The sequence below is a fragment of the Psammomys obesus genome, unplaced genomic scaffold (assembly GCF_907164565.1).
Source record: "Psammomys obesus unplaced genomic scaffold, mPsaObe1.curated_primary_1811, whole genome shotgun sequence".
Lineage (NCBI taxonomy): Eukaryota > Metazoa > Chordata > Mammalia > Rodentia > Muridae > Psammomys > Psammomys obesus.
This window is the reverse complement of record NW_026590062.1, coordinates 29707620-29728796: the sequence shown is the minus strand read 5'-3', so window position 1 is coordinate 29728796 and position 21177 is coordinate 29707620. Positions and strand designations below refer to the sequence as shown.

General features: G+C 45.0%; 1 protein-coding gene across 4 annotated transcripts; it reads left to right on the top strand.

Annotated features, from left to right (window-relative positions):
• Positions 1–997: 997 nt before the first annotated feature.
• Sec24c (SEC24 homolog C, COPII coat complex component) lies at positions 998–21065 on the top strand. 4 transcript variants are annotated; one of them, XM_055605862.1, is made up of 24 exons: positions 998–1067; positions 2640–2839; positions 6007–6142; positions 9545–9714; positions 9936–10307; positions 10601–10737; positions 11885–11953; positions 13197–13308; positions 13554–13681; positions 14964–15102; positions 15317–15432; positions 15600–15724; positions 15867–16058; positions 16236–16329; positions 16535–16651; positions 17135–17305; positions 17785–17881; positions 17958–18103; positions 18222–18360; positions 18503–18621; positions 18718–18897; positions 19091–19282; positions 19515–19604; positions 19823–21065. In XM_055605862.1, exons 2-24 carry the CDS (start codon positions 2668–2670, stop codon positions 19961–19963), a joined length of 3354 nt encoding a protein of 1117 aa, XP_055461837.1. In that variant the 5' UTR covers positions 998–1067; positions 2640–2667; the 3' UTR covers positions 19964–21065. The 4 variants fall into 4 exon arrangements, with proteins under 4 accessions (XP_055461837.1, XP_055461840.1, XP_055461838.1 ...); XM_055605863.1 differs by lacking the exon at positions 998–1067 and adding an exon at positions 1087–1413; XM_055605864.1 differs by lacking the exon at positions 998–1067 and adding an exon at positions 1773–1903.
• The last annotated feature ends 112 nt before the right edge of the window (positions 21066–21177 follow it).

Genomic DNA, 21177 nt, shown 5'->3' with positions numbered 1-21177 from the left:
GAAATACTGTGTAACTACCATTACATATGAAAAAAATCATTTTGCTTAACCTATACATGAAACCTAGGACCTGAGTTGGCCCTAAGAAGTGTTTAAAGCAGCATGAACACACAATACTGAAAGGATTACAATGCATGCACCAGAGATGTGGAAGCATAAACATTGTGAGTTTGAGGTGACCCTGGATTACATATTCAGTTTCAGGACAGTCTGGATATATATATTGAGATACTGTCTAAAAAAAAACTGGTTAGAGGAAAAAAAAAAAAAAGAGCACAATTATTAGTTACGATTATTCTTTAAAGAGTCCTATCACTACTGAAAGAATTGTAGCTCTTTTAAAAGAGGGAGCAAGATCTTTTGATTCCGATTGTTTTGCCTCTATAAAAAAGGGCACGGCATAAAATGGTAACTAATCTTTATTGAACAAACACTGTATTAGGCAACCTTATGAAATGTTTCTAAATTCATCTCAATTCGCTGTTCAATAGGCATTATGTTCATTACAGTAAAGAAATAAACCGGGGCAGAAGTTATCCAAACGTCGAACTAATTGGCCCACACTGGAACTCATAAACACACAACTTTATAGCAAGGGCTAATACCCTACCAGCATCACCCGTAGCTCAAAGTTCAGGGTGCGATATGAGGGACACAAATCAATGGGGTGAAAGGTTAACAGGAAGTGGCTACAAGACCAGCAAGCCTTAAAGTCTCGACATGACGAAGGAAGCGTTTCTAAAAATAATCTGACCTAGTTTTCTCAATATTCTTTCAACTGGTAAAGCCGTAAAGTGTGTGGAAAATCTGGAAAACAAAAACAAAAACAAAAACATGAAACTCCAGCAGCACTTCCCAAACTGCGGCCAAGACGGGAAAGAACTCAGACGCATGCGCGGCATCCGGGTTCCCGGAAGCGTGCCTAAGGCCGACGTGGCAGAAGGAGGGGCAAGCCCTAGAGCATGGAGCGGAACTTCCGGGGACGACACTCCAGCCCCCTCGGAACCGGAAGTTGAGTCTGGGAGCCTTGACGTTAGAAACGAAGTCGAACCTGGATCTGGAGCCGGGTGAGGAGTGGCATCGCGAGGTTGCGTGGTGGGGAGGAATGCTGAGGAGAGGCCAGGGTATTTCTGGCCTGATCGCGGTCCGGTTTTAGAGGAAAGGGAGGAGCCTGGGGGCGGGGCCTGGAAAGAGACCCTCACCTCCCGCATTTGTGACCGGGCTTGGGTCTCAGCTCCCCAGACCCCTCCCTTCATCTCCTGGCCCGGGTTCCGGCTCCCGCCTTGCCCTCCCGGCATGTTGAAGGGCATTAGAAGCTTGGTCTACTTAATGAGCCGGCCCTCATCGTGGCCCTAGAGGCAGCCTTGGCTTCCCGATCTCGATCTCTGGAGCTCTCAAGCCTCCGCGTCTCGGGTACTTTCAGAGTTCTAGGAAGCTTGCCCCGCCCCTTTGGGTTGTCACCCTCGACTGTCTACCGAGAATGGAGTCTAGATTAGAGTTTTACTCCGAGCTTATTCCGTCCCCCTCCCTCCTTCAGGAAGTTAAAGGGAGAGGGACATCTCTCAAGCTTAGTGTTGGTGGCATGTACAAGGTTTAGGCTTTGGGATGACAGCTCCTAAAACGGCTTTGACTTTAATAAGTTTTCAGTCCGGGAGTGATTCAGGATTCGGGCTTTCCTAGCAAAGAGAAAGGCCCATTGTCCTACTGCAGCACCTGAGAGGTCTCACTCTGGGCCTCTTCAGCTTGTAGAATAATTAGAATGATAAACTGTTCAGATTTGCTGTCCTCTTCTTGGAATGACCCTTGAAAGGACCTCCGACTCATCCTTCTGTTGCCGGGCAAGATTGTAATACTTTTGATAGGAACCTATCAAACAAACATTAGAACAGAAACAGAATTACAGGTATGCTTCTGGATTTAGAATACCCATAACCTTCCACTTGAGGGATGAGATGAATTATATTTGTCACGGAATATTGTTACTTTTTTTTTTTTTTTTAATCTTTAGCTTCATCTGTAAGGTTAATACACTCTTCATGGAAAGACTGGGGTCAGAGTAACATTTGGATTATTGTAGGTCAGACAAAGAATGTTATTTTTCCCAAGCAACTGCTCTTCAGTTTGTCTTTTGTTGGGGGAGGGACTTTAGTTTATCCATTTTTTACTTTTTGCCTTCGTGGTTTAAAAACAAAACCCAATACATTTGAACTAACTCAGTGTTATGGGATGAATGATGAGTTGGTGGTAGAAGGAATGAATGGTAAGTGGAAACATTGTTTTATTTACCTGTAACATCATGGTAGTTATCAGTGAAAGGACTCTGGTTGAGTAGACCCTGAAAACCATGTCCCTGGAGAGTGGTGGCTGCTGTCTGTCCATTAGGTATTTCTGGAGTTGAAATGTAAACCTCTTGGCACTGACACAACATGGGGTTCACAGCAACAAAATCCTTGCTTTGAGGAAAGTGATTGGGTACTGGCTGGGGCAGGAGGTTTCTGAGATCCTGTGGTGGTGTAGGAGCAGTTTAACTGATCACTGCCGATAAGGTCAATCCCTTTTTGTTTCTTACTTCCTTCCCTGAATAGTTGCTTTTTCTTTAGAGAGTTTGTTTTGACTGATTATTTTCCTTCATCAAATAGGTGAGATCAGATCGGGGATGCTCTCATAATGAATGTCAACCAGTCAGCTCCACCTGTTCCACCATTTGGGCAGAACCAGCCTATCTACCCAGGTTATCATCAGTCCAGTTATGGTGGGCAATCAGGACCTGCAGTCCCTGCTACTCCCTATGGAGCCTACAATGGCCCAGTGCCAGGCTATCAGCAGACACCTTCCCAAGGTATGTTTCCAGGTTCCTTTTGAGCTAAGGAAGGGAATGAGCAGTCTTCAGGTTAGATTGTATTGCTCTGATGAAGCTACTTAGGGACTGTGATGGAGGAACATGAGTCTGTCTCTCTGAAAAGAGGGCCTGTGGGTAGACTCTCTCATCCTGTTTTTACATGTGTGACTGTTTCCACTTGAGACATCTAGTGGTAATGCATCTTCCAGATTCAGTAACAGCTCACTTCTGTGGGTGTCACGCCGGACTCCCTCACCTGGCTGCATTACTAAGAGCTAGATGGAAGAATTGTGGTCAGAGCTCTTCTATTGCCTGTTGACTTCAAGCTTCCCTGAAGTCACTTATTTCTCCTATGTGTTGAGATGCCTCTTATTTTACTTCTGGTTCTTATTAAGATTACTCTGGGACACATTTGTCTGTACATGACTCTGGGAGGAAAAGGATATTTGTATGTCTGACTTTTAGTGCTCCCTGGATCTTTTACTGTCTTTCATTTTCCTTTGCTTGGGTTTTCTCTTCTTGGATGTTTTGTACTATCAGTGAAATAAGAAAACTTGGTGTTGCATTAGATTCTTTGTGTGTGTCTTGGGGGGGGGGTTGAATATAGGCCTCGTGTATTCATGCTTTATCATGGCGCTGTGCTGCCAGCCCTCAGGGTTTTGTTTTATGATAATTTTTTAAGAAGAGTAGCTGGTCCTTTGCAGATCTGTGAAGTTATTAATAGTTGACTTTTTGGTTAGGCTGGCTGAAGACTTATAGTGTGCAAACTCTATTAGTCTTTTGCTGTTGTTTTCCAGACAGGGTTTCTCTGTGTAGCCTTGGCTGTCCTGGAACTGTCTCTGTAGAACAGGCTGGCTTTGAACTCAGCCTGCTTCTGCCTCCTGAGTGCTGGGATCAAAGGTGTGCACCACCAATGCTCAGCAACCAAACCTTATGTTGTTTAAGAGAGTAGATTCCACCAGGCCTGTTGGGACAGGCCCATAATTCTGGTTATGAGGGAGCCTGCAGCAGGAGGGTTACAAGTTCAAGGCCTGCCAGGGCTATAGAATTAGTCTAAATCCAGCTTAAGTAATAGAGTAAGATTCTGTTTAAAAATAAAAGTGAAAAAGAATATACAAATCATTAGCAAACTGCTTGCCTAACATGTATGAGAGCCTAGTTTCAATCCCTAGAACCACCAATAAATAAATAGACAGATCAATAGATAAGATGGGTAGGGTAGAATTAGAGGCTTGAGATGGCTCAGCAGGTAAAGGTGCTTACGATTAAGCATAGTGACCTAAGTTCAATCCCTGAGACCCATATGGTAGAAGGAGAACACAAGTTGTCTTCTAATCTCCATACATAATAAATACATAAATATAACGTTATGGGGGAGTAGAGAGATGGCTTAGTGGTTAAAAGCACTTATTCTTGTAGAGAACCCAGGCTCAATTCCCAGGACATACATGGCAGCTCACAAGCACCCACAACTTCAGTTGCAAGGGATCCAATGCCCTCTTCTGACCTCTGCAGGCACCGGTCATGTATGTGATGCACAGATGTACATATGAGCAGATCACTCATACACATGAATACAAAATCTAATAAATACATTAATAATAAATACATAAATACAACTTTAAAAAAATTAAAAAGAGTAGATTAACAAAGAGGAGAAGAAGATACCAGTCAGGCAAGGCATGGATAGGTTTTGAGAATGAATGAAATATTACCATTTTAATCACATTGAAAACAGTGAAGTGGTAAAATTAGGTCTTGGTTCTTTAGAAGTGCTGTGTTCTGGGGTGGGACTTTGACTGGACAGAGTCCACTTCTGCTCTGTTAGGTCTGACTTATCAGAATGGAGTTTGTCACTCTTTTGAGAGAGGTTTATTATTGAAGGGAAACCCGCCTGGTTCTGTTATGGTTAGTGAGCAAGTTCACTGAATCTGATCTCTCCTGAGGGTCAGGAACATTTCAAAAGGGATTTTCCATGTAACTTGTCACTTCTTGTGTTTTATGCTTGAAAGTATGGCTAAGCTTAGTGGAAGTAGTTTTGATGGGAGATCTGATCAGAAAAAGGACAGAGCCCAGCTTTTGTGAGAATGTAGATAACAGCATTGACAGTAGGATAAGCCATCTCACCTTTTTTTCTTGGAGGAAAAAAAGGTCTTAGAGGTGTGAGCAGACTACTGAACATGGAGAAGAGCAAAAACAACATGAGTAGGATTTATAAAATGTATAAAGTGGGGGTCAGAACAGTCTCTGGGAAGTACCTTTCTGGTAGTGAAAGGAAGGAAGGAACACTTGCCTAGCAGGCGTAAAGCCATGGACTCAGTCCCCAGCACTGTAAAACAAACAAACAACTCCCCAGCCACCAGTTTCTTGAATTTCTGGTCCTCTTGATTTCCTTGTTGTATAGGAACAACACCATGTAGTTTATTTACTATTTTCTTTCTTCTTTCTCTTTTTTCTTTAGTATTATATAAATGTAGGTTTATTGGTTGCAGCAAGAGAGGGGAAGGAAGTGGACACTGGGGGAGAGACAGCAGGAAGAGGAGAAAGGGGGAGAAAAGGCAGAAAAACTTATTTACTATTTTCTTTTATTGGTGAGAATATTTTGCCTGCATGTATGTATTCAGAAGTCAGAAGAGGTAGTTGGCTCCTCTGGAATTGGAGTTACAGATGGTTGTGAGCTACCATTTGGATACTAGGAATAGAACCTAGGTCCTCTGCAATTAGAACCCAGGTCCTAAACCACTGAGCCATCTTTCTAGACCCTGCCAGGCAGTTTTTTTATGTTGTGCTGGGATTTGAATTCAAGGCTTCATCCTAGGCAAGCAACTGACCACATCCCCAGACCTCTGGTTTCTTTCTTCTTTTTCTTTCTTTTTTTGAGATTGAGTCTTAGATTGAGTGAGAAAGAAAGTGTGTGTTGATCGGAGGAAGGTCTGTGTTGTGTTGCTCTGAATAGCTTCACCTTAATATGTCGGAGAAAGTAGCCTGTTTGTTGGATATCCATGCCAGATACTGTGGTAGTGAGAATTGCATGGTGTCCTTTTTGCTGTGCAGCTGGAGAGTAGGATCTGTGAAAGTTTCTCTTATTGACTCTTGCTTTGCATTCCAGCCTCAAAGCAGAGGAGAAAGTTATTTCCAGCCATTTATTTTCTGTCCTTTACCCTCAGGTGTGCCGAGAGCCCCACCTTCCTCAGGGGCACCTCCAGCCTCAACAGTGCAGGCCCCTTGTGGTCAGAGTACATATGGCCAATTTGGTCAAGGTGATATACAGAATGGGCCAAGCTCCTCAGCTCAGCTGCAAAGGTATGTACTGGGTTAGCCTAAAGACATAGCAACGTTACGAGCTCTGTTTTTCCCTTTCTCTTAGATTCTTTATTCTCCTCCCTCTATCATGTTTGTCTTCTTGTAATTATTTTATTCCATTTATACATTCTGTGTGCATAAGTGATACATGTGTGGGCATGTGTGCATGGGGTGCATGTGGAGGTCAGAGGACAGCTTGTAGGAAGCAGTTCTTTCCTCCCAGTATGTGGGTTCTGGGGACAAACTCAAGTCTTTAGGCTTGATAGTAAACATCTTCACCCACAGAGCCATGTTGCCAGTCCTTTTTCCAGGTTACAGGTGCTACTGATGTCTAGCCCTATTATGAACCCATCTTAGTTCCTGGGTTCTTTTCCATATTACCTTTCCATATTACCTTTTCCCCCTTTACCAGACATCTATTTCCACAGTGACATTTCCTGAATATTTCCTCATGAACCTTCGCTAAAGGAAGGTTGTCTGTGTCTGTCTCCCTTTTCACTAAATCAGGCACTTAGTAGGACTGACTGGTTAAATTTGTTCATGGCCAGTTATAAGAAGACTCAGAAAAAAAGCTGCATAAATAATGAGACCCTGATAAACTTCTCTTTGCATAAAGAGTCTATTAAAGGAGAACATTCGTGTCTGTCAGAACGTTGTTTGGGTGCTGGTAATAAATTAAAAAGTATAACCATGAGCTGGGTGCAGTGGCACACGCCTATAATCTCAACACTCTGGGAGGCATAGGCAGGCAGGTCTCTGTGAGGCCAGCCTGGTCTACAAAGTAAGTCCAGGACAGCCAAGGCTACACAGAGAAACCATCTTGAAAAGCCAAATAAGCAAGCAAGCAAGCAAGCAAGCAAGCAAATAAATAAATAAAACAGTACACACTTATAACTGCTGAGCCATCTTTCTAGCTCCAGCAACACTGTTTTTACTCACCCAAAATTGTGTTTCTCTAAAGTGGGTAAAGCCCTGGGTTTGATCTCTAGCACCTCAATTAAAAAAAAAAAAAAAAAAACTCATTAAAGTATGAAAACTAAAATATATATGTACAGGAAAATGTTTAGATGAGTTGTCACTTTTTTTTGTTTTTTTCCTAAGACAGGATTTCTTTGTGTAGCGCTGGCTGTCATGGGAACTAGCTCTGTAGACCAGACTGGGCTCTAACTCAGATATCTGCCTGCCTCTGGCTCTCAAATGCTGGGATTAAAGGTGTGTGCCACCCCGCTAGCATTTTTTATTACATATCTAACATTTCTGTTTGTAGGTACATGCGTGGTAAGTGTAGAGGTCAGAGGTCACTTGTGGGTGTTGTTTCTCTTCTACCATATAGATTTGGCAATCAAACTCAGGTCAGGCTTGGTGGCCTGAACTATACCTAAACTATGAGCCACCTCATTAGATCAGGTTGTGCATATTTAATGGAATAATGTTTGTTTGTGTGTGTGTTTGTTTGTTTGTTTGTTTGTTTGAGACAGGGTTTCTCTGTGTAGCCTTGGCTATCCTGAAACTTGCTCTGTTGTAGATCAGTTTGAGGCTGACCTCAAACTCACAGAGATCTGCCTGCCTCTGCCTCCTGAGTGCTGGGACTAAAAGTGCCCAGCTTAATGGAATAACATTTAATGGAATGGGAACATCATAGTTAAATTTCATAAAAATATGAAAACTCCAGAGTGTGTGTGTGTGTGTGTGTGTGTGTGTGTGTGTGTGTGTATTTTTTTTTAAGGCTAAAAAACTGACAAAACTGAACTGTACTGCTTTAAATACAAGGGGATGATAATTGAGAATTAGAGGAGTAGTTACCCCTGGGAGAAAAGGGAAGGAATCATGAAGAAGATATATGTAGGGCCTTTTGGTCTATACTTTTTGATTTGCTTTCTTGTGCCATTGGCTACATTAGAATTGCTCAAGTGTACATATCTGTGTTATGTCTTACAAGTTAAGGTGGGAATCAGTTTTAAACTGTGGTTATAGTTTGTTTTGTTATTCTTTCAGTGTTTTATTTTCCTATCTACTCTGTCTCACTATTTTGCTGTAGAGTTAGATTAAATAGAAAAACTGTAGATGCTATATATAGGTGTGGTGGAGCATTTGACAGAATAACACTAGGCTGTTGGTAGAAATGATCCACATTATTGGAGCAATACCATGCAATATAATTAGACTGACAAGATTGATTGAGCATCTGCCATGTGGTTAATAACAGTATGTTATTGTTGTGTACCACAAAACAGTACAAAGCCCAGCAAGGAGCTTAAGGTAAGGATCACTAGTAAAAATACTAGTTGAAAGCAATACTAAGGATGGGAGTAGTGGGATAGTTCACCATTAGAGTTTGTGCTTACCTAGCTTATGCAAGTCTGTGGGTTCAAGTCCGAGCACAATACACACGTAAAAGAGATTCCAGTTGAAGGAAAAGTAACAGGCTGGCTGAATGAATGACTGGATGAGTGTTAAACTAAAGAACAGATGGAGCTGATCACGTGTAAAGTACTAGCTATTTAGTATAGATAAATTAAGGCAGGGAGAGGCTGGGAGATGGTTTAGTGGGTAAAATGCCCAATGACCTCAGTTTGAACACCATAGCCAGTCCTGGAGGCATGGTGCACATCTGTAACCCCAGCACTCTTACAGAAGATGGGATGTGGAAACAGGAGAGTTGGGAAGAAGCTAGACGGCTAGCTAGCCTGGAGTGTGCTGTGCAGCAGAAACTAGAAATCTGCTTCAACATGATGGAAGTGGAGAACTAACATCTGAAAGTTGTCCTCTGACCTGCATGCACTCACTAACCCTAGCACATATGTGGGCATGCGTGCACACACAGAACTCCAGAGGCAGAGGCAGATGCAGGTGGATCTCTGTGAGTTCCAGGCCAGTCTGGTGTACAGAATGAGTTGCAGGACAGCCAGAGCTACACAAGAGAAAGCCTGTCTCAAAAAACAAGAACAAAACACAAAAACCTAAATAAACAGAAAAAGCTAAACAATCAAATTGTATTTATCAGTCTCATATTACCTAAGTGAGCACTTGCTGTAAGTGTGCTGTGTGCTTATGTGTGCCTTTCCTTTCAACTTCCTCAGGTGTAGATCACAAAACTGAGGCAGTTTGCCAACACAAGACTGAGGCTCAGGAGGCGCTAACTTCTCTATAAAGTGTTTGCCCAAGAGTGCTTGGTGTGTGTGGAGTGAGCCTAGTGGAAAGTAAGCTTTTCCACAAATCTTATTTATGTAGACAATGAAGAATGCCACTTGGCCACAACTGTTCAGGTATGAAGCTCTCAGAGAGCTCAGGATGAACATAACATGCCAGAACACAAGGTAGCTTCCTGTAATGGTGGGGAACTCCACCAGCTTTGACAACTCACCCCTCTAGTCATCTCTGTTTTGTTTTGGTTTTTAATAGGCTCCCTGGGTCTCAGCAGTTTGGGTCCCCATTGGCCCCTGTCGTCAGCCAACCACCTGTGCTTCAGCCCTATGGCCCGCCCCCAAGTACACAGGTGACTGCACAGCTGGCTGGAATGCAGATCACTGGTGCTGTGCCCCAAGCCCCTCCCCCTTCTGGGTTGGGCTATGGTAAGTACTGGTGGGACCTCTATCATCTAGTTTTCAGAAAGATTTGGTTCTGGAAATTTTTATTTCCTGTGCCTTTGAGCCCAGATGAAGGGAGAGTCTTCTGTTTGTTTGTTTGGTTTTTGTTGTTGTTTTTGCTTTCTGTTTTTTTGGTGGGAGCAGAAATAATTTACCAAGTGAGGCAGAATGACTGTGCCTCCACCTCTACTTCTTCTATCTCACAGGCCCACCAACATCATTGGCCTCAGCCTCAGGAAGTTTCCTTAATTCTGGTCCATATGGCTCCTATCCTCAGAGTCAGGCTCCTCCCCTTAGCCAGGCTCAAGGTCATCCTGGAGTCCAGCCTCCCCTGCGATCTGCCCCACCACTGGCTTCCAACTTCACATCCCCAGCTTCAGGTGGTCCTCGGATGCCTTCCATGACTGGTCCACTCCCGCCTGGACAGGGCTTTGGGAGTCTCCCAGTGAACCAGGCCAACCATGTGTCCTCGCCTCCTGCTCATGCTTTGCCCCCAGGCCCTCAGCTGCCTGGGCCCCCAGTACCACCACCACCTATGCACTCCCCTCAGCAGCCGGGTTATCAGCTGCAGCAGAATGGTGAGTTTTCTCCCCACCATCTGGCTAGAAGACAAAGGCTTCAGCTCTTGAGGGCTTTTTGTTTGTTTTGGTACTGCTTGCCAAGTAGTAAATTAGATGGACAGCTTCAGGGTACCATTACTAGGGTGTGAGGTTTGTAAGACAATTTTCATGTCTCATAGTTCATTCAGATAGTATGGCCTTTCTTGGCTTCCTCAGGCACTACGATACCTTATAATCTCAGTTATTTTCCTGAGGCTTTAAGAAATAGGGAAGGGATGTTGAGTTTGTCAACTTTGTGCCCTTGTCTTCAGGTTCCTTTGGACCAGCCCGAGGCCCTCAGCCTAATTATGAGAGCTCATACCCTGGAGCACCTACCTTTGGCAGTCAGCCGGGGCCTCCTCAGCCACTGCCTCCTAAGCGCCTGGACCCTGATGCCATCCCCAGCCCTGTAAGTAGGTGCTTATGTGGTCTTGGGGAAACATGTTTGTCTGCCAGAGATGCAGACTGACCTAGATAAGATGTTTGCTTGGCATTTTCTGATAGTATTCCCTTTTCAGCCATCTTCTATAAGACTTAAAATTTAGATGTGATGTCTAAGCCTTTGAAATGGAACTTGAAGTCCCCAAAGTCTTTTAGGGCAGTTTAACTCCACAGCTATATAGGGAAAAAGGGAACCAAGAGTGATCAAGATAGTGGTAGAGCTCTGGTTGAGAGTTATGCTCTGTGGCTCTTGGACATAATGATAACATGGTCATCTTTGCCCTTCTGTAGAGTAGTTGCCAGTTCCCACTCCCTTAGATCGAGTAGAATATCATTCTTGTTGACGTCAGAGCAGGTAGCAGTTCACTAGTTCCTCTCTGCTCCTATACAGCAGTGTTGTAGGTGACGTCCCCCAGTACTATTGATTGGCAGGCCCCTGTTGTGTGGATGGGGAACAATCACAGCGTATGAAGGTAGTGTACATGTAAAGTCCATTGAGGAAGCTGCTTCTCCCCCAGAGCCACTGGAATACTCAACCCCTCCTTACTGGACATGGGTAAAGTAGTTTTTCCATGTAGGGCCTGTTTTATATCCTATCTGTAACATCAGTGTTGGTTACCTCTTCATACTTAGCCATTGTCATATTCCATTCTGTTCTCTTCCTTCTTCCTTTGGGGTACTACCATGGTGAGGAAGCCTATTGGCTAAGGGGAACCCAAGAACACTAACAGATTCTCCCTCTCTCCTCCATGGTGGGAAGGAGAGTCTAGCTAGACAGCCAAGGCATCTCCCGGCATGAGAGTTCTTAGGCATAGGCTTGGCCTTCTCAGGAACTTTTTTTCTTGAGGGCTTTCCCATAAGGGCCTCCTGCCTGTGCTACCTGACCTTATCTTGCTCCATTGTAGTCTGAGTCACGGAGGCCTTCTTGTGAGGCCTAGAGAGGGCTAGAGAGACTTGGAATTCCAGATCCACTGGGTCCCTGACTTCTGAAATCCGAGCTGGGTTCCAGCTTTTCAAGTCTGATTCACCAGGGTTAGAGAAGTAATATCTGCCTCTTGTTCTTTTGTTTCCCTCCCTGTATATCCTTGCTGCCTTTATTATTAAAACACTAAAAGCAACTTAATGAGCTGCCTCCTCAGCAGAAAACCAGGCACAGAATAGACCCTGATGCCATTCCTAGTCCAGTAAGTGCAGGGGGTGGGCGTATGTGCTTGTCATCCCTGTGTTAGTGTCACTCATGCATGCCTGTGACTTCACCTCATCCACCATGTCCATCCCTTTTCATTCTCTTCCCTGAACCCTTCTAGATCCTTGCTTTTATAAGCTGAAGGATATGCATGCCCTAAGTCACAATGTGTGCAGGAGACAGCAAACTGTTAGCAGTGCCTTGAATATGGGATGGTGGATGGCCAGCTCTACGGGTGGGCCCGGTGGCATGGTAATCTTTGGTTTTAGTCTTGCTGGCTCCTCCAGGAGCTTGTGTGTGGCATTGTGATGGAACCAGACAGAATTGAGCAGCAGATCCTTCCAGTTTGGTGAGGAGAAATGTTTCGGTGGGTGTCTATGAACGTACAGGTTCATGGCATTTCTTACAGGGGAAGAATGTGGGTGACCTCATCTGAAGACTTTAGACTCTGGTGTGTCTCTAAGCTTCAACTCCTTCTGCTGTGGGATATAGTCTTATTTGCCCTTTACTTTTCTGGTTTTACCAAATTCATCTTGAAGTAACTGACCAAAGGTTATCAGCTTGCACAAGGGTTTGATTACCAGCTTTGTATATCCTTTTTGTGTTTGTTCTCTTCAATGTCTTGTCACATGTAGAGGTTTGAGGACCGGGCCATAAGGATTGGGTACTTATCCTCTCCTATATGGACCCACTGATGCTCACCTAAAAGGAAGGCAGCATTTGCTTCCTTACCTTACCTGATCATTTCTGGCTGTTTAATTCTCTCCTTTCCGTGTTCCTTGTTAATTTCATTGAGTTTAGAACCATTCCAGGTAGATTCATTTCTACATGAGTTTCTGTTATCTGTTCTCCTTGGTCTTACTCAGTGTGTCTTGAGGAGAAGAAGGGAGGGAAAGGTTTGATGGGAATGGAGAATGGAATCTAATCATGTCTTATGCTTTGGGATCAGAGTTGAAACGTTCCTGGAGTGGGAGGAATAAAAGGGTACTTACCAATGATTGGAGGCCAGGGACTGATTTATCAGAAAGTCCATTCTCACCCAGACCCACCAAGCATCTCCTTGATAACTGCTGCAAAGTAGAAGGTTAGCATTGTGGCATTTGATATGGTCTCCAGTAGGAAAGCATGCCTGGTGCATGTAGTGGGTTTTGGCAAGTCATTTGTTCTTGTGCTACAGTTCTGGCCTGCTGCTGTCCAATACTTTTTCTTATCATACTACTCATTCCACTTTTTTCCTACAGATTCAGGTTATTGAAGATGATAGGAACAACCGGGGTTCAGAGCCATTTGTTACTGGTGTACGTGGACAGGTGCCACCTTTAGTCACTACCAATTTCCTGGTGAAAGACCAAGGTGAGAACTTTAATGTCTATTTCCATAAGGCAGCTAATTCTTTAAAGCTATCTGCTATGGATCATGCTTTTGTTAGTCTTTAAGTAGAGACCAGTGTCCCCACCCCATCTCTGCTCCTCCCTCAGTCCTTCAGGGGGCTAAAAGCTACTGCCAACTCTTAACATGTGTGGAGGTGGAGTGATTCACCAATGGAGAGCTGGTATCCGGAAGCCTTCTATGATGTGACTCATATCTTTTACCTTCAGGGAATGCAAGTCCCCGGTACATTCGATGCACATCCTATAATATTCCTTGCACATCTGACATGGCTAAGCAGGCTCAGGTGCCTCTGGCAGCTGTCATCAAGCCACTGGCAAGGCTGCCCCCAGAGGAGGTAAGTCAGGGAAGGGGAGAATACAATGAAAGAGAAAGAGGGAGGAGATAAGGTTTCTTTCTCGACGTGATTCTGGCTGACATGGAAGTCATTTTGGTTGGGCAGGAGGGGATAGCCAGTATCTTTGGTATCTTTCTTTCCTAGGGCCCAAACCTGGTATCAGTGATAAGGATGAAAGCAAAAAGCCAAACAAATTACTTTGTGAGACCAGGATTGTAGGAAGAACAAATGAAAAGAACCAGAACCAGCTGTATTTTGAAGCTTACATCTGTATTTGTAGCTCTCAGGAACCTGAAACAGGAGGTCATGCAGTTCCAGCCCAGCCTGGTCACACAGTAGACTCCATCTCAAAACAAATAAAGAGCTAGGCATGGTACTCAGGAAGTGCCATGTCTAGAGGCAAGACAGCTGGATATGGGAATTTCCTGTTGTGTGGTCACATCTCTTGATGATGATAATAAATGTGTTACTCTGTGTGTGTCTTTAACCTTGCACTGGGTATAGGAAGGCATATAAAAGAGAAGGTGCTATTGTATCCAAAAATCCACCCCTCACCTGTCTTGGGCCCTCATCTGCCAGTCTAGTACCTGAAAGTAGCAGTTTTTGTTTTGTTTTTTTCAAGACAGGACTTCCTGAACATTTGTTCCTGGGACTGTAGATCAGGCTGGCCTTGAACTCAGAAATCTGCCTGCCTATACCTCCCAAGTGCTGGGATTAAAGGCATGTACCACTATGCCTGGTGAAAGCATTTTTAAATTAGGTAGCTGTTTAAAGAGTTCTCTAGAACTGGAACCTCAAGGCTTAGTGTACGTTGTGGTTGCTAGTGAGGATGGTTAGATGCTGTTCTTGTATTTCTAACCTGACATCTACCTGAGACAACAATAGGTGTCACAGAATTCTCTTGTGAGTGATGGGGGAGAAGTATCATAGCTATACAAGGAAAGAAGCAGAAGTTGTCTCTAGGACAGGAGTAGAAATCCTGTATAATCTTTAGCTTTCTCCTCAGACACTCATGGCAGCCCTTGGCGTGCTATGGCCAGTTTAATAGGCCCTTTCCTTTTTAAAGAAGAAATGCATTCTGGGATAGAAAACAGAGAGAGAACTGGAGTTTTCCCGGTGATCAGTAATACCCTTACTGTCTTCATTCTCTTCCACTGTATTCTTTCCCTAGGCAAAATACCTGAGCCATGCTGCCTCTCTCTTCAGTCTGTGTCATATGTTGCCATATGTCTGATCCCACTGTAGCTTCCCTCCACCTGAAACCCTTCTCTTTGTTCCTTAGGCTTCACCATATGTTGTGGACCACGGCGAATCTGGCCCCCTGCGTTGTAATCGCTGCAAAGCATATATGTGCCCTCTCATGACATTCATCGAGGGAGGGAGGCGCTTCCAGTGCTCCTTTTGCAGTTGTATCAATGATGGTGTGTTGTGGAGGCTGAGCTGTGTGGGGAAGGCTTGCATCCGCATTGTTCTCTTTCTAGTTAGATAAATGAGGGAGCGTTTGTCAGGAGCTGGGGAAGTAGAGCACAGGTGAGGACAGGGGGTATTGGAGTGATGTGAAGGAGCTTGGCTAACAGTTGGCATACTTAGGTTGAGGGTGAACCTTTTGAGTAACACACTGCATCTTCCCCACAGTTCCTCCCCAGTATTTTCAACATCTGGATCATACCGGCAAACGCATAGATGCTTATGATCGTCCTGAGCTGTCTCTGGGCTCTTACGAATTCTTGGCCACTGTAGATTATTGCAAGGTAAGGGAAGGTAATGGGAGAGGAGCAGTGGGTAGAGGATTGTGGGAGCCCAAATCAGCTGTTATCATTTCCCTTGCCCTGTCATGGTCCCTTTTGATGCTTATTGCCTTCTAGTCTACTGGCCTGCTTACTGTCTTCCTTACCTTCAACATTTCCTTCCTCTACAGAACAATAAATTCCCCAGTCCTCCTGCCTTCATCTTTATGATTGATGTCTCCTACAATGCCATTAGAACTGGTCTTGTTCGGCTCCTCTGTGAGGAGCTCAAGTCACTCTTAGACTATCTGCCTAGGTGAGAGTTGAAGAAGTACTGCTCTTCTTTGGTTAATGGTGGATGTTCGGGTTGACTGGGCATTATGTCTGGAACGTTATATCATAAAATTGTGGGTGGTGAAGAAGGTGGCCAGTGTGAGTAACAGTGTCACCTCCCACAGGGAGGGTGGAGCAGAAGAGTCAGCAATCCGAGTTGGCTTTGTCACCTACAATAAGGTGCTCCACTTCTACAATGTGAAGAGCACTTTGGCTCAGCCACAGATGATGGTTGTATCTGATGTGGCTGACATGTTTGTGCCACTGCTGGATGGCTTCCTGGTCAATGTCAGTGAGTCTCGGGCAGTTATCACCAGGTAAGAGCCAGATGGTGGAGCCAGATGGAAAGAGTGGGAGGGTACAACCACAGAAGACCAGGGAGTTGAGCAGGGTTTGTAGATGGGCAGGGGTGTGGTCCAGGAGTTTTCAGTCTGGGAGCCAGATAACTATTCAGTTAAAATCTGAGTGGCAATTTTGGTTGTCTGTCTTTTCAGTTTATTGGATCAGATTCCAGAAATGTTTGCAGATACAAGAGAGACAGAGACAGTATTTGCCCCAGTTATCCAGGCTGGGATGGAAGCTCTGAAGGTAAGGCAGGAGTCCCTGGTAACCTTCTCTCCTGCTTTTCTCTGACCATGTTATCCACTGGATAACAAGCCTTGGTTATGTGTAACTGTCTAGCAAGTCAGTGCGTGTCATACAGTTAGTGCCTAATAAATGACAAAGAAAAAGATGAGGGAACAATAAATGAATAAAGGAGGAATGGATGAGTAATTTTTATTTTTTTTCCTAGGCTGCTGAGTGTGCAGGAAAGCTGTTTCTGTTCCACACTTCCTTGCCCATTGCAGAGGCCCCAGGGAAGCTGAAGAATAGAGATGATAGGAAATTGATCAACACAGACAAGGAGAAGGTGTGGCTAGAGATGGGGAGGGGCATTCCATTACAGAAGAAGGTGCTGACTTTCCAAAGTCAGCTCTTCACTGTCACCCAGGTGGACTGGGATTACATTCTGCCCTCTCACATGTCCCATTTGTGAATGCCAACCTACTCACAAAATTCTTAGTGGACTTGACTAGACTCTTTCCTTTTCTCCTTTTCATTTTTTGCTTTTTTTGAGATGGGAGGGTCTAGCTATGTAGCTTAGGCTGGCTTGGAATTCACTATGTAGCCCAGGCTAGCCTCATACTTACAGTGACTTGTCTCTGTCTTCTGTGTGCTGAAATTATAGGTGTGCCCAATCACACCCTGCACATTTTCCTTTTCCCTTCTCTAGTCTTCCTTTTCCTTCCTACTGTTGGAATTATAAGGTGGTAGAAACTGTGAGTTTCTCATTTTACATACATAACTATGAAGTTGGGTAAAGCTTTTTGACATTTCTTCTGTTCCCTTCCAGACTCTGTTCCAGCCTCAGACGGGTGCCTATCAGACTCTGGCCAAAGAGTGTGTGGCCCAAGGCTGCTGTGTGGACCTCTTCCTCTTCCCTAACCAGTATGTAGATGTGGCCACACTCTCTGTTGTTCCCCAGCTCACTGGAGGCTCTGTCTACAAATATGCCTGCTTTCAGGTATACAGTTCTGGGTGTGGAAATACCTGCTTATATTTGGAGTAGCTCTTTAGCTATTAACTTAGTGGTGTGTGTTATAGTAATTAATGAGTATTGGACTATATAATTTTTATTATTACAGGTGCGTGAAGTTGAGCCCAGAGTATACTGGTTAGGCACATGGGTCTTAAAAGTCAGTCCTGGGTTGATACTGAGGTCCCCCACTTAGTGTCCAAAGATAGTCACTTAATTACTCATCTTTTGTTCTTTAATCTGCAAAGTAGAGTTTACTAACTCGGATTTATTTACAGAATTAAACAGTTGTATATAAAGCACTCTGTGTGTTACCTGGTTTGTCATGCATGTAGAAAAGCTTCATTGTCGTTCTTTTTTGCACTGTTATTATGATTAAGAGGGCTTGTAGTATGGAAGGGGTGCTGGGAGACTGACTGCAGGATGACCTGTATGGTCAGTGATGTGACTCTGGGCCTGGGCTGCAGGTGGAGAATGATCAGGAGCGGTTCTTGCGTGACCTTCGTCGGGATGTACAGAAGGAGGTTGGCTTTGATGCTGTGATGCGGGTTCGGACAAGTACTGGTGAGTTCTGGCTGAGGCTAAATCTAGTTGAGGCATATGTCTTATCTTCAGCCCTGACCTGTCCCTGTGGCCTCAGGTATCCGTGCTGTAGATTTCTTTGGGGCTTTCTACATGAGCAACACAACAGATGTCGAGTTGGCTGGATTGGATGGTGACAAGACAGTGACTGTGGAATTCAAGCATGATGACCGGCTCAGTGAAGAGAGTGGAGCCCTACTGCAGGTGGCAGGCGGGAGAAGGGACAGGACGAGAGTGCTGGATGCACTCACTGGGAAGAGGATAAGGGCTGGGTGGGATTGTGAGGGAGGGGTGTGAGTTCCCCCTCTCTCCCTTCCCCTAGTGTGCCCTGCTTTATACCAGCTGTGCAGGGCAGCGTCGGCTCCGCATCCACAACCTGGCCCTAAACTGCTGCACCCAGTTGGCTGATCTGTATCGAAACTGTGAGACTGACACGCTCATCAACTACATGGCCAAGTTTGGTGAGGGTAGATGCAGGGCAGGGTGGGATTGGGGATGAGAGAAAGGTCCAGGATGGTTCAGCACTCCTGGGTAGGTGTGACGGCAGGAAAGTGCATGTGATGGGAAGCTGACCAGTGACTGCTGTCTCTCTTTCTCATGCAGCATATCGAGGTGTTCTGAACAGCCCTGTGAAGACTGTACGTGACACTCTCATCACCCAGTGTGCCCAGATCCTAGCCTGTTACAGAAAGAACTGTGCCAGCCCTTCTTCTGCAGGACAGGTGGGGCAAGAATGTTAGTGGAGGGGTGGTTTCAACAAAAGCTTGTTTTAGAGGGATTTCTCATGATCATTGACTTTATTTCCATAAACCCCTCAGTTGATCCTACCTGAGTGCATGAAGCTACTCCCAGTTTACCTGAACTGTGTACTGAAGAGTGATGTTCTGCAGCCTGGAGCTGAGGTCACTACTGATGACCGTGCCTATGTTCGACAGCTGGTTTCCTCCATGGATGTGGCTGAGACCAATGTCTTCTTCTACCCTCGGCTCCTACCACTGGTGAGAATGATGGAGTATGAGACACTGTACTAAGGACAGGGTCTCTAAGGAGCAAATGGGATTACTTTATTGCCAACATCAAGGAATTTATTTTTATGTACATTTCCTATTACTATCTAGAGACTTAGCTTTCTTAGTTTGTGTAAGGGACTGTCTTTGTAGTTCTTGGTGACTTTTTTCCCTTTTTATCTAGACAAAGTCTCCCCTCGATAGTACCACTGAACCACCAGCAGTTCGAGCCTCTGAAGAGCGATTAAGTAGTGGCGATATATATTTGCTGGAAAATGGTCTCAACCTCTTTGTCTGGGTGGGAGCAAGCGTCCAACAAGGTGTTGTCCAGAGCCTTTTCAACGTCTCTTCCTTCAGTCAGATCACCAGTGGCTTGGTGAGAAGAGGGTGTCAGGGATAATATGGGTATGGAAAAACACTTTGGTGATTTGACTATGGGGTCAGTGAAGTCATTCTGCTGGTCCTTTACATATCAGAGACCGCTTGGGGCAAGGAAAGGTGCTGTCAAGTTTTTTTCAGGCTTCCTCCTTTCAGATTATACCTACATCTGTTGCTCCCTCTTGATTTAAAAGTACTCTATCATAGTAATACATGAATTTTTGTTCTAGAGTGTTTTGCCAGTTCTGGATAATCCACTATCCAAGAAGGTTCGAGGCCTCATTGATAGCTTGCGGGCGCAGAGAATGCGGTACATGAAGGTAACCCAGATGTTTTGTGTTTTGCCATGGTGGGGGTGGATATTAAGCCCTAGGCATTCTGTATGTGAGGCAAGCACTCTTAACACTGAGCTACAGTAACACTGCTCTGAATCCTGGATTTTTTACCTTGTCAAGTGAGCATGAAGGAGCATGAGGAGGGAGAGAATGAGTGCTTCATTTCCATTGGCCCTTCCTCACAACCTGCCTTCTGGCCGTAGCTTATTGTGGTCAAACAGGAAGACAAGCTGGAGATGCTGTTCAAGCACTTCCTGGTGGAAGACAAGAGCCTAAGTGGAGGTGCATCCTATGTGGACTTTCTCTGTCATATGCACAAGGAGATTCGGCAGCTACTGAGCTAAAGCAAGTGGGTAAATGGCATAGGGTCCCATGCCAGCTTCCAGGAAGTACCCCAGGATGGCAGAGAAATTGGGACAGTTCCATATCTTATAACTCATGTAAGCTGACCTCAGTTGACTTCTTTTGGGGGGAGGGCGAGATATAAGGTGACACCTTTCTGGGCTCAAATACCCTACCACTCTGTCCTGTCCTGCTGATGGAAGGTGCCCCGGGACCCTTACTCTACCCTCTTTCTCCTGCTAATCCTGTTGTAATGAATGTAGTTTCTCAGTTCACAGTATATGATTTGGTGTTGGGGGTTTGGAGGCAGCCAGGCCCTAGCAATATTGTGTCCATCTGGACCAGTCTCCGAATGGAAAGGGGCAGGCAGGAAGAGAAGTGGGAATCCCAGGGTTATTACAGAAGGTGGCAAATTCAGCTCCGTGTCATCAACAACTTCCTATATTAGGGATAAAATATACAGGTGCACAAGAGTTTGGGTAGAGACCGTAGGTGGTGGAGAATAAAGTGGCTGGTCCTTTGGGGGTCCTGGTGGTCAGTAGCAAAAGCTTAGTTACTGAGGATGGATTGACTACTTGTCTCTCTACTTAATTGTGCTCTCTTCCCTGCAATGATTGGTGAGCACTTCGTGGACAGAAGCACATAGCTAAAGATGAATGAGCCTGGGGACAGAATTGCAGAGCATATTAACACCCAGGGGAGGTGGCAGCCTCCTTTGCAGATGGAGAAGCCCCAATACTGGATGGTTTTAGAGAGAGCCTGATGGTCAACTTGCAATACCTCACAGAGCCAGCCTACATCCCTCTCAGCTCCCACCAGGAACACGGCTTCTGTAAACTGGGCGTTGTTGGGGAGAGGCAGAGATGGCTGGAGCCCTGTCTTCCTGTGCCAGGACGTTACCGGGCTTTGGTATTGACTGAGTGGCTGACAGTTATCTTCCAACTCCAATTGGCTGGGGCAGGACAAGGGCTAGGATTGACGGTGGTCAGGCTTGCCTGCTCCCAGCCCGGGATGCCCCTGCTCTGGACCTTTCATTTCTTTTCATTGGTTTATTTTTCAATGCATCTTTAATTTGTAAAGAAATAAAATAAGATGTAACCAGTATCCCTTTCATTACTTGGGACCTCTCCCTGCAAAGCCTGTGACGGAGAGAAGTTAACGCATGCGCTGCGTGCCCCTATGGCGTCGTAGGACCTGGTCGGCTACCCAGTCGCCC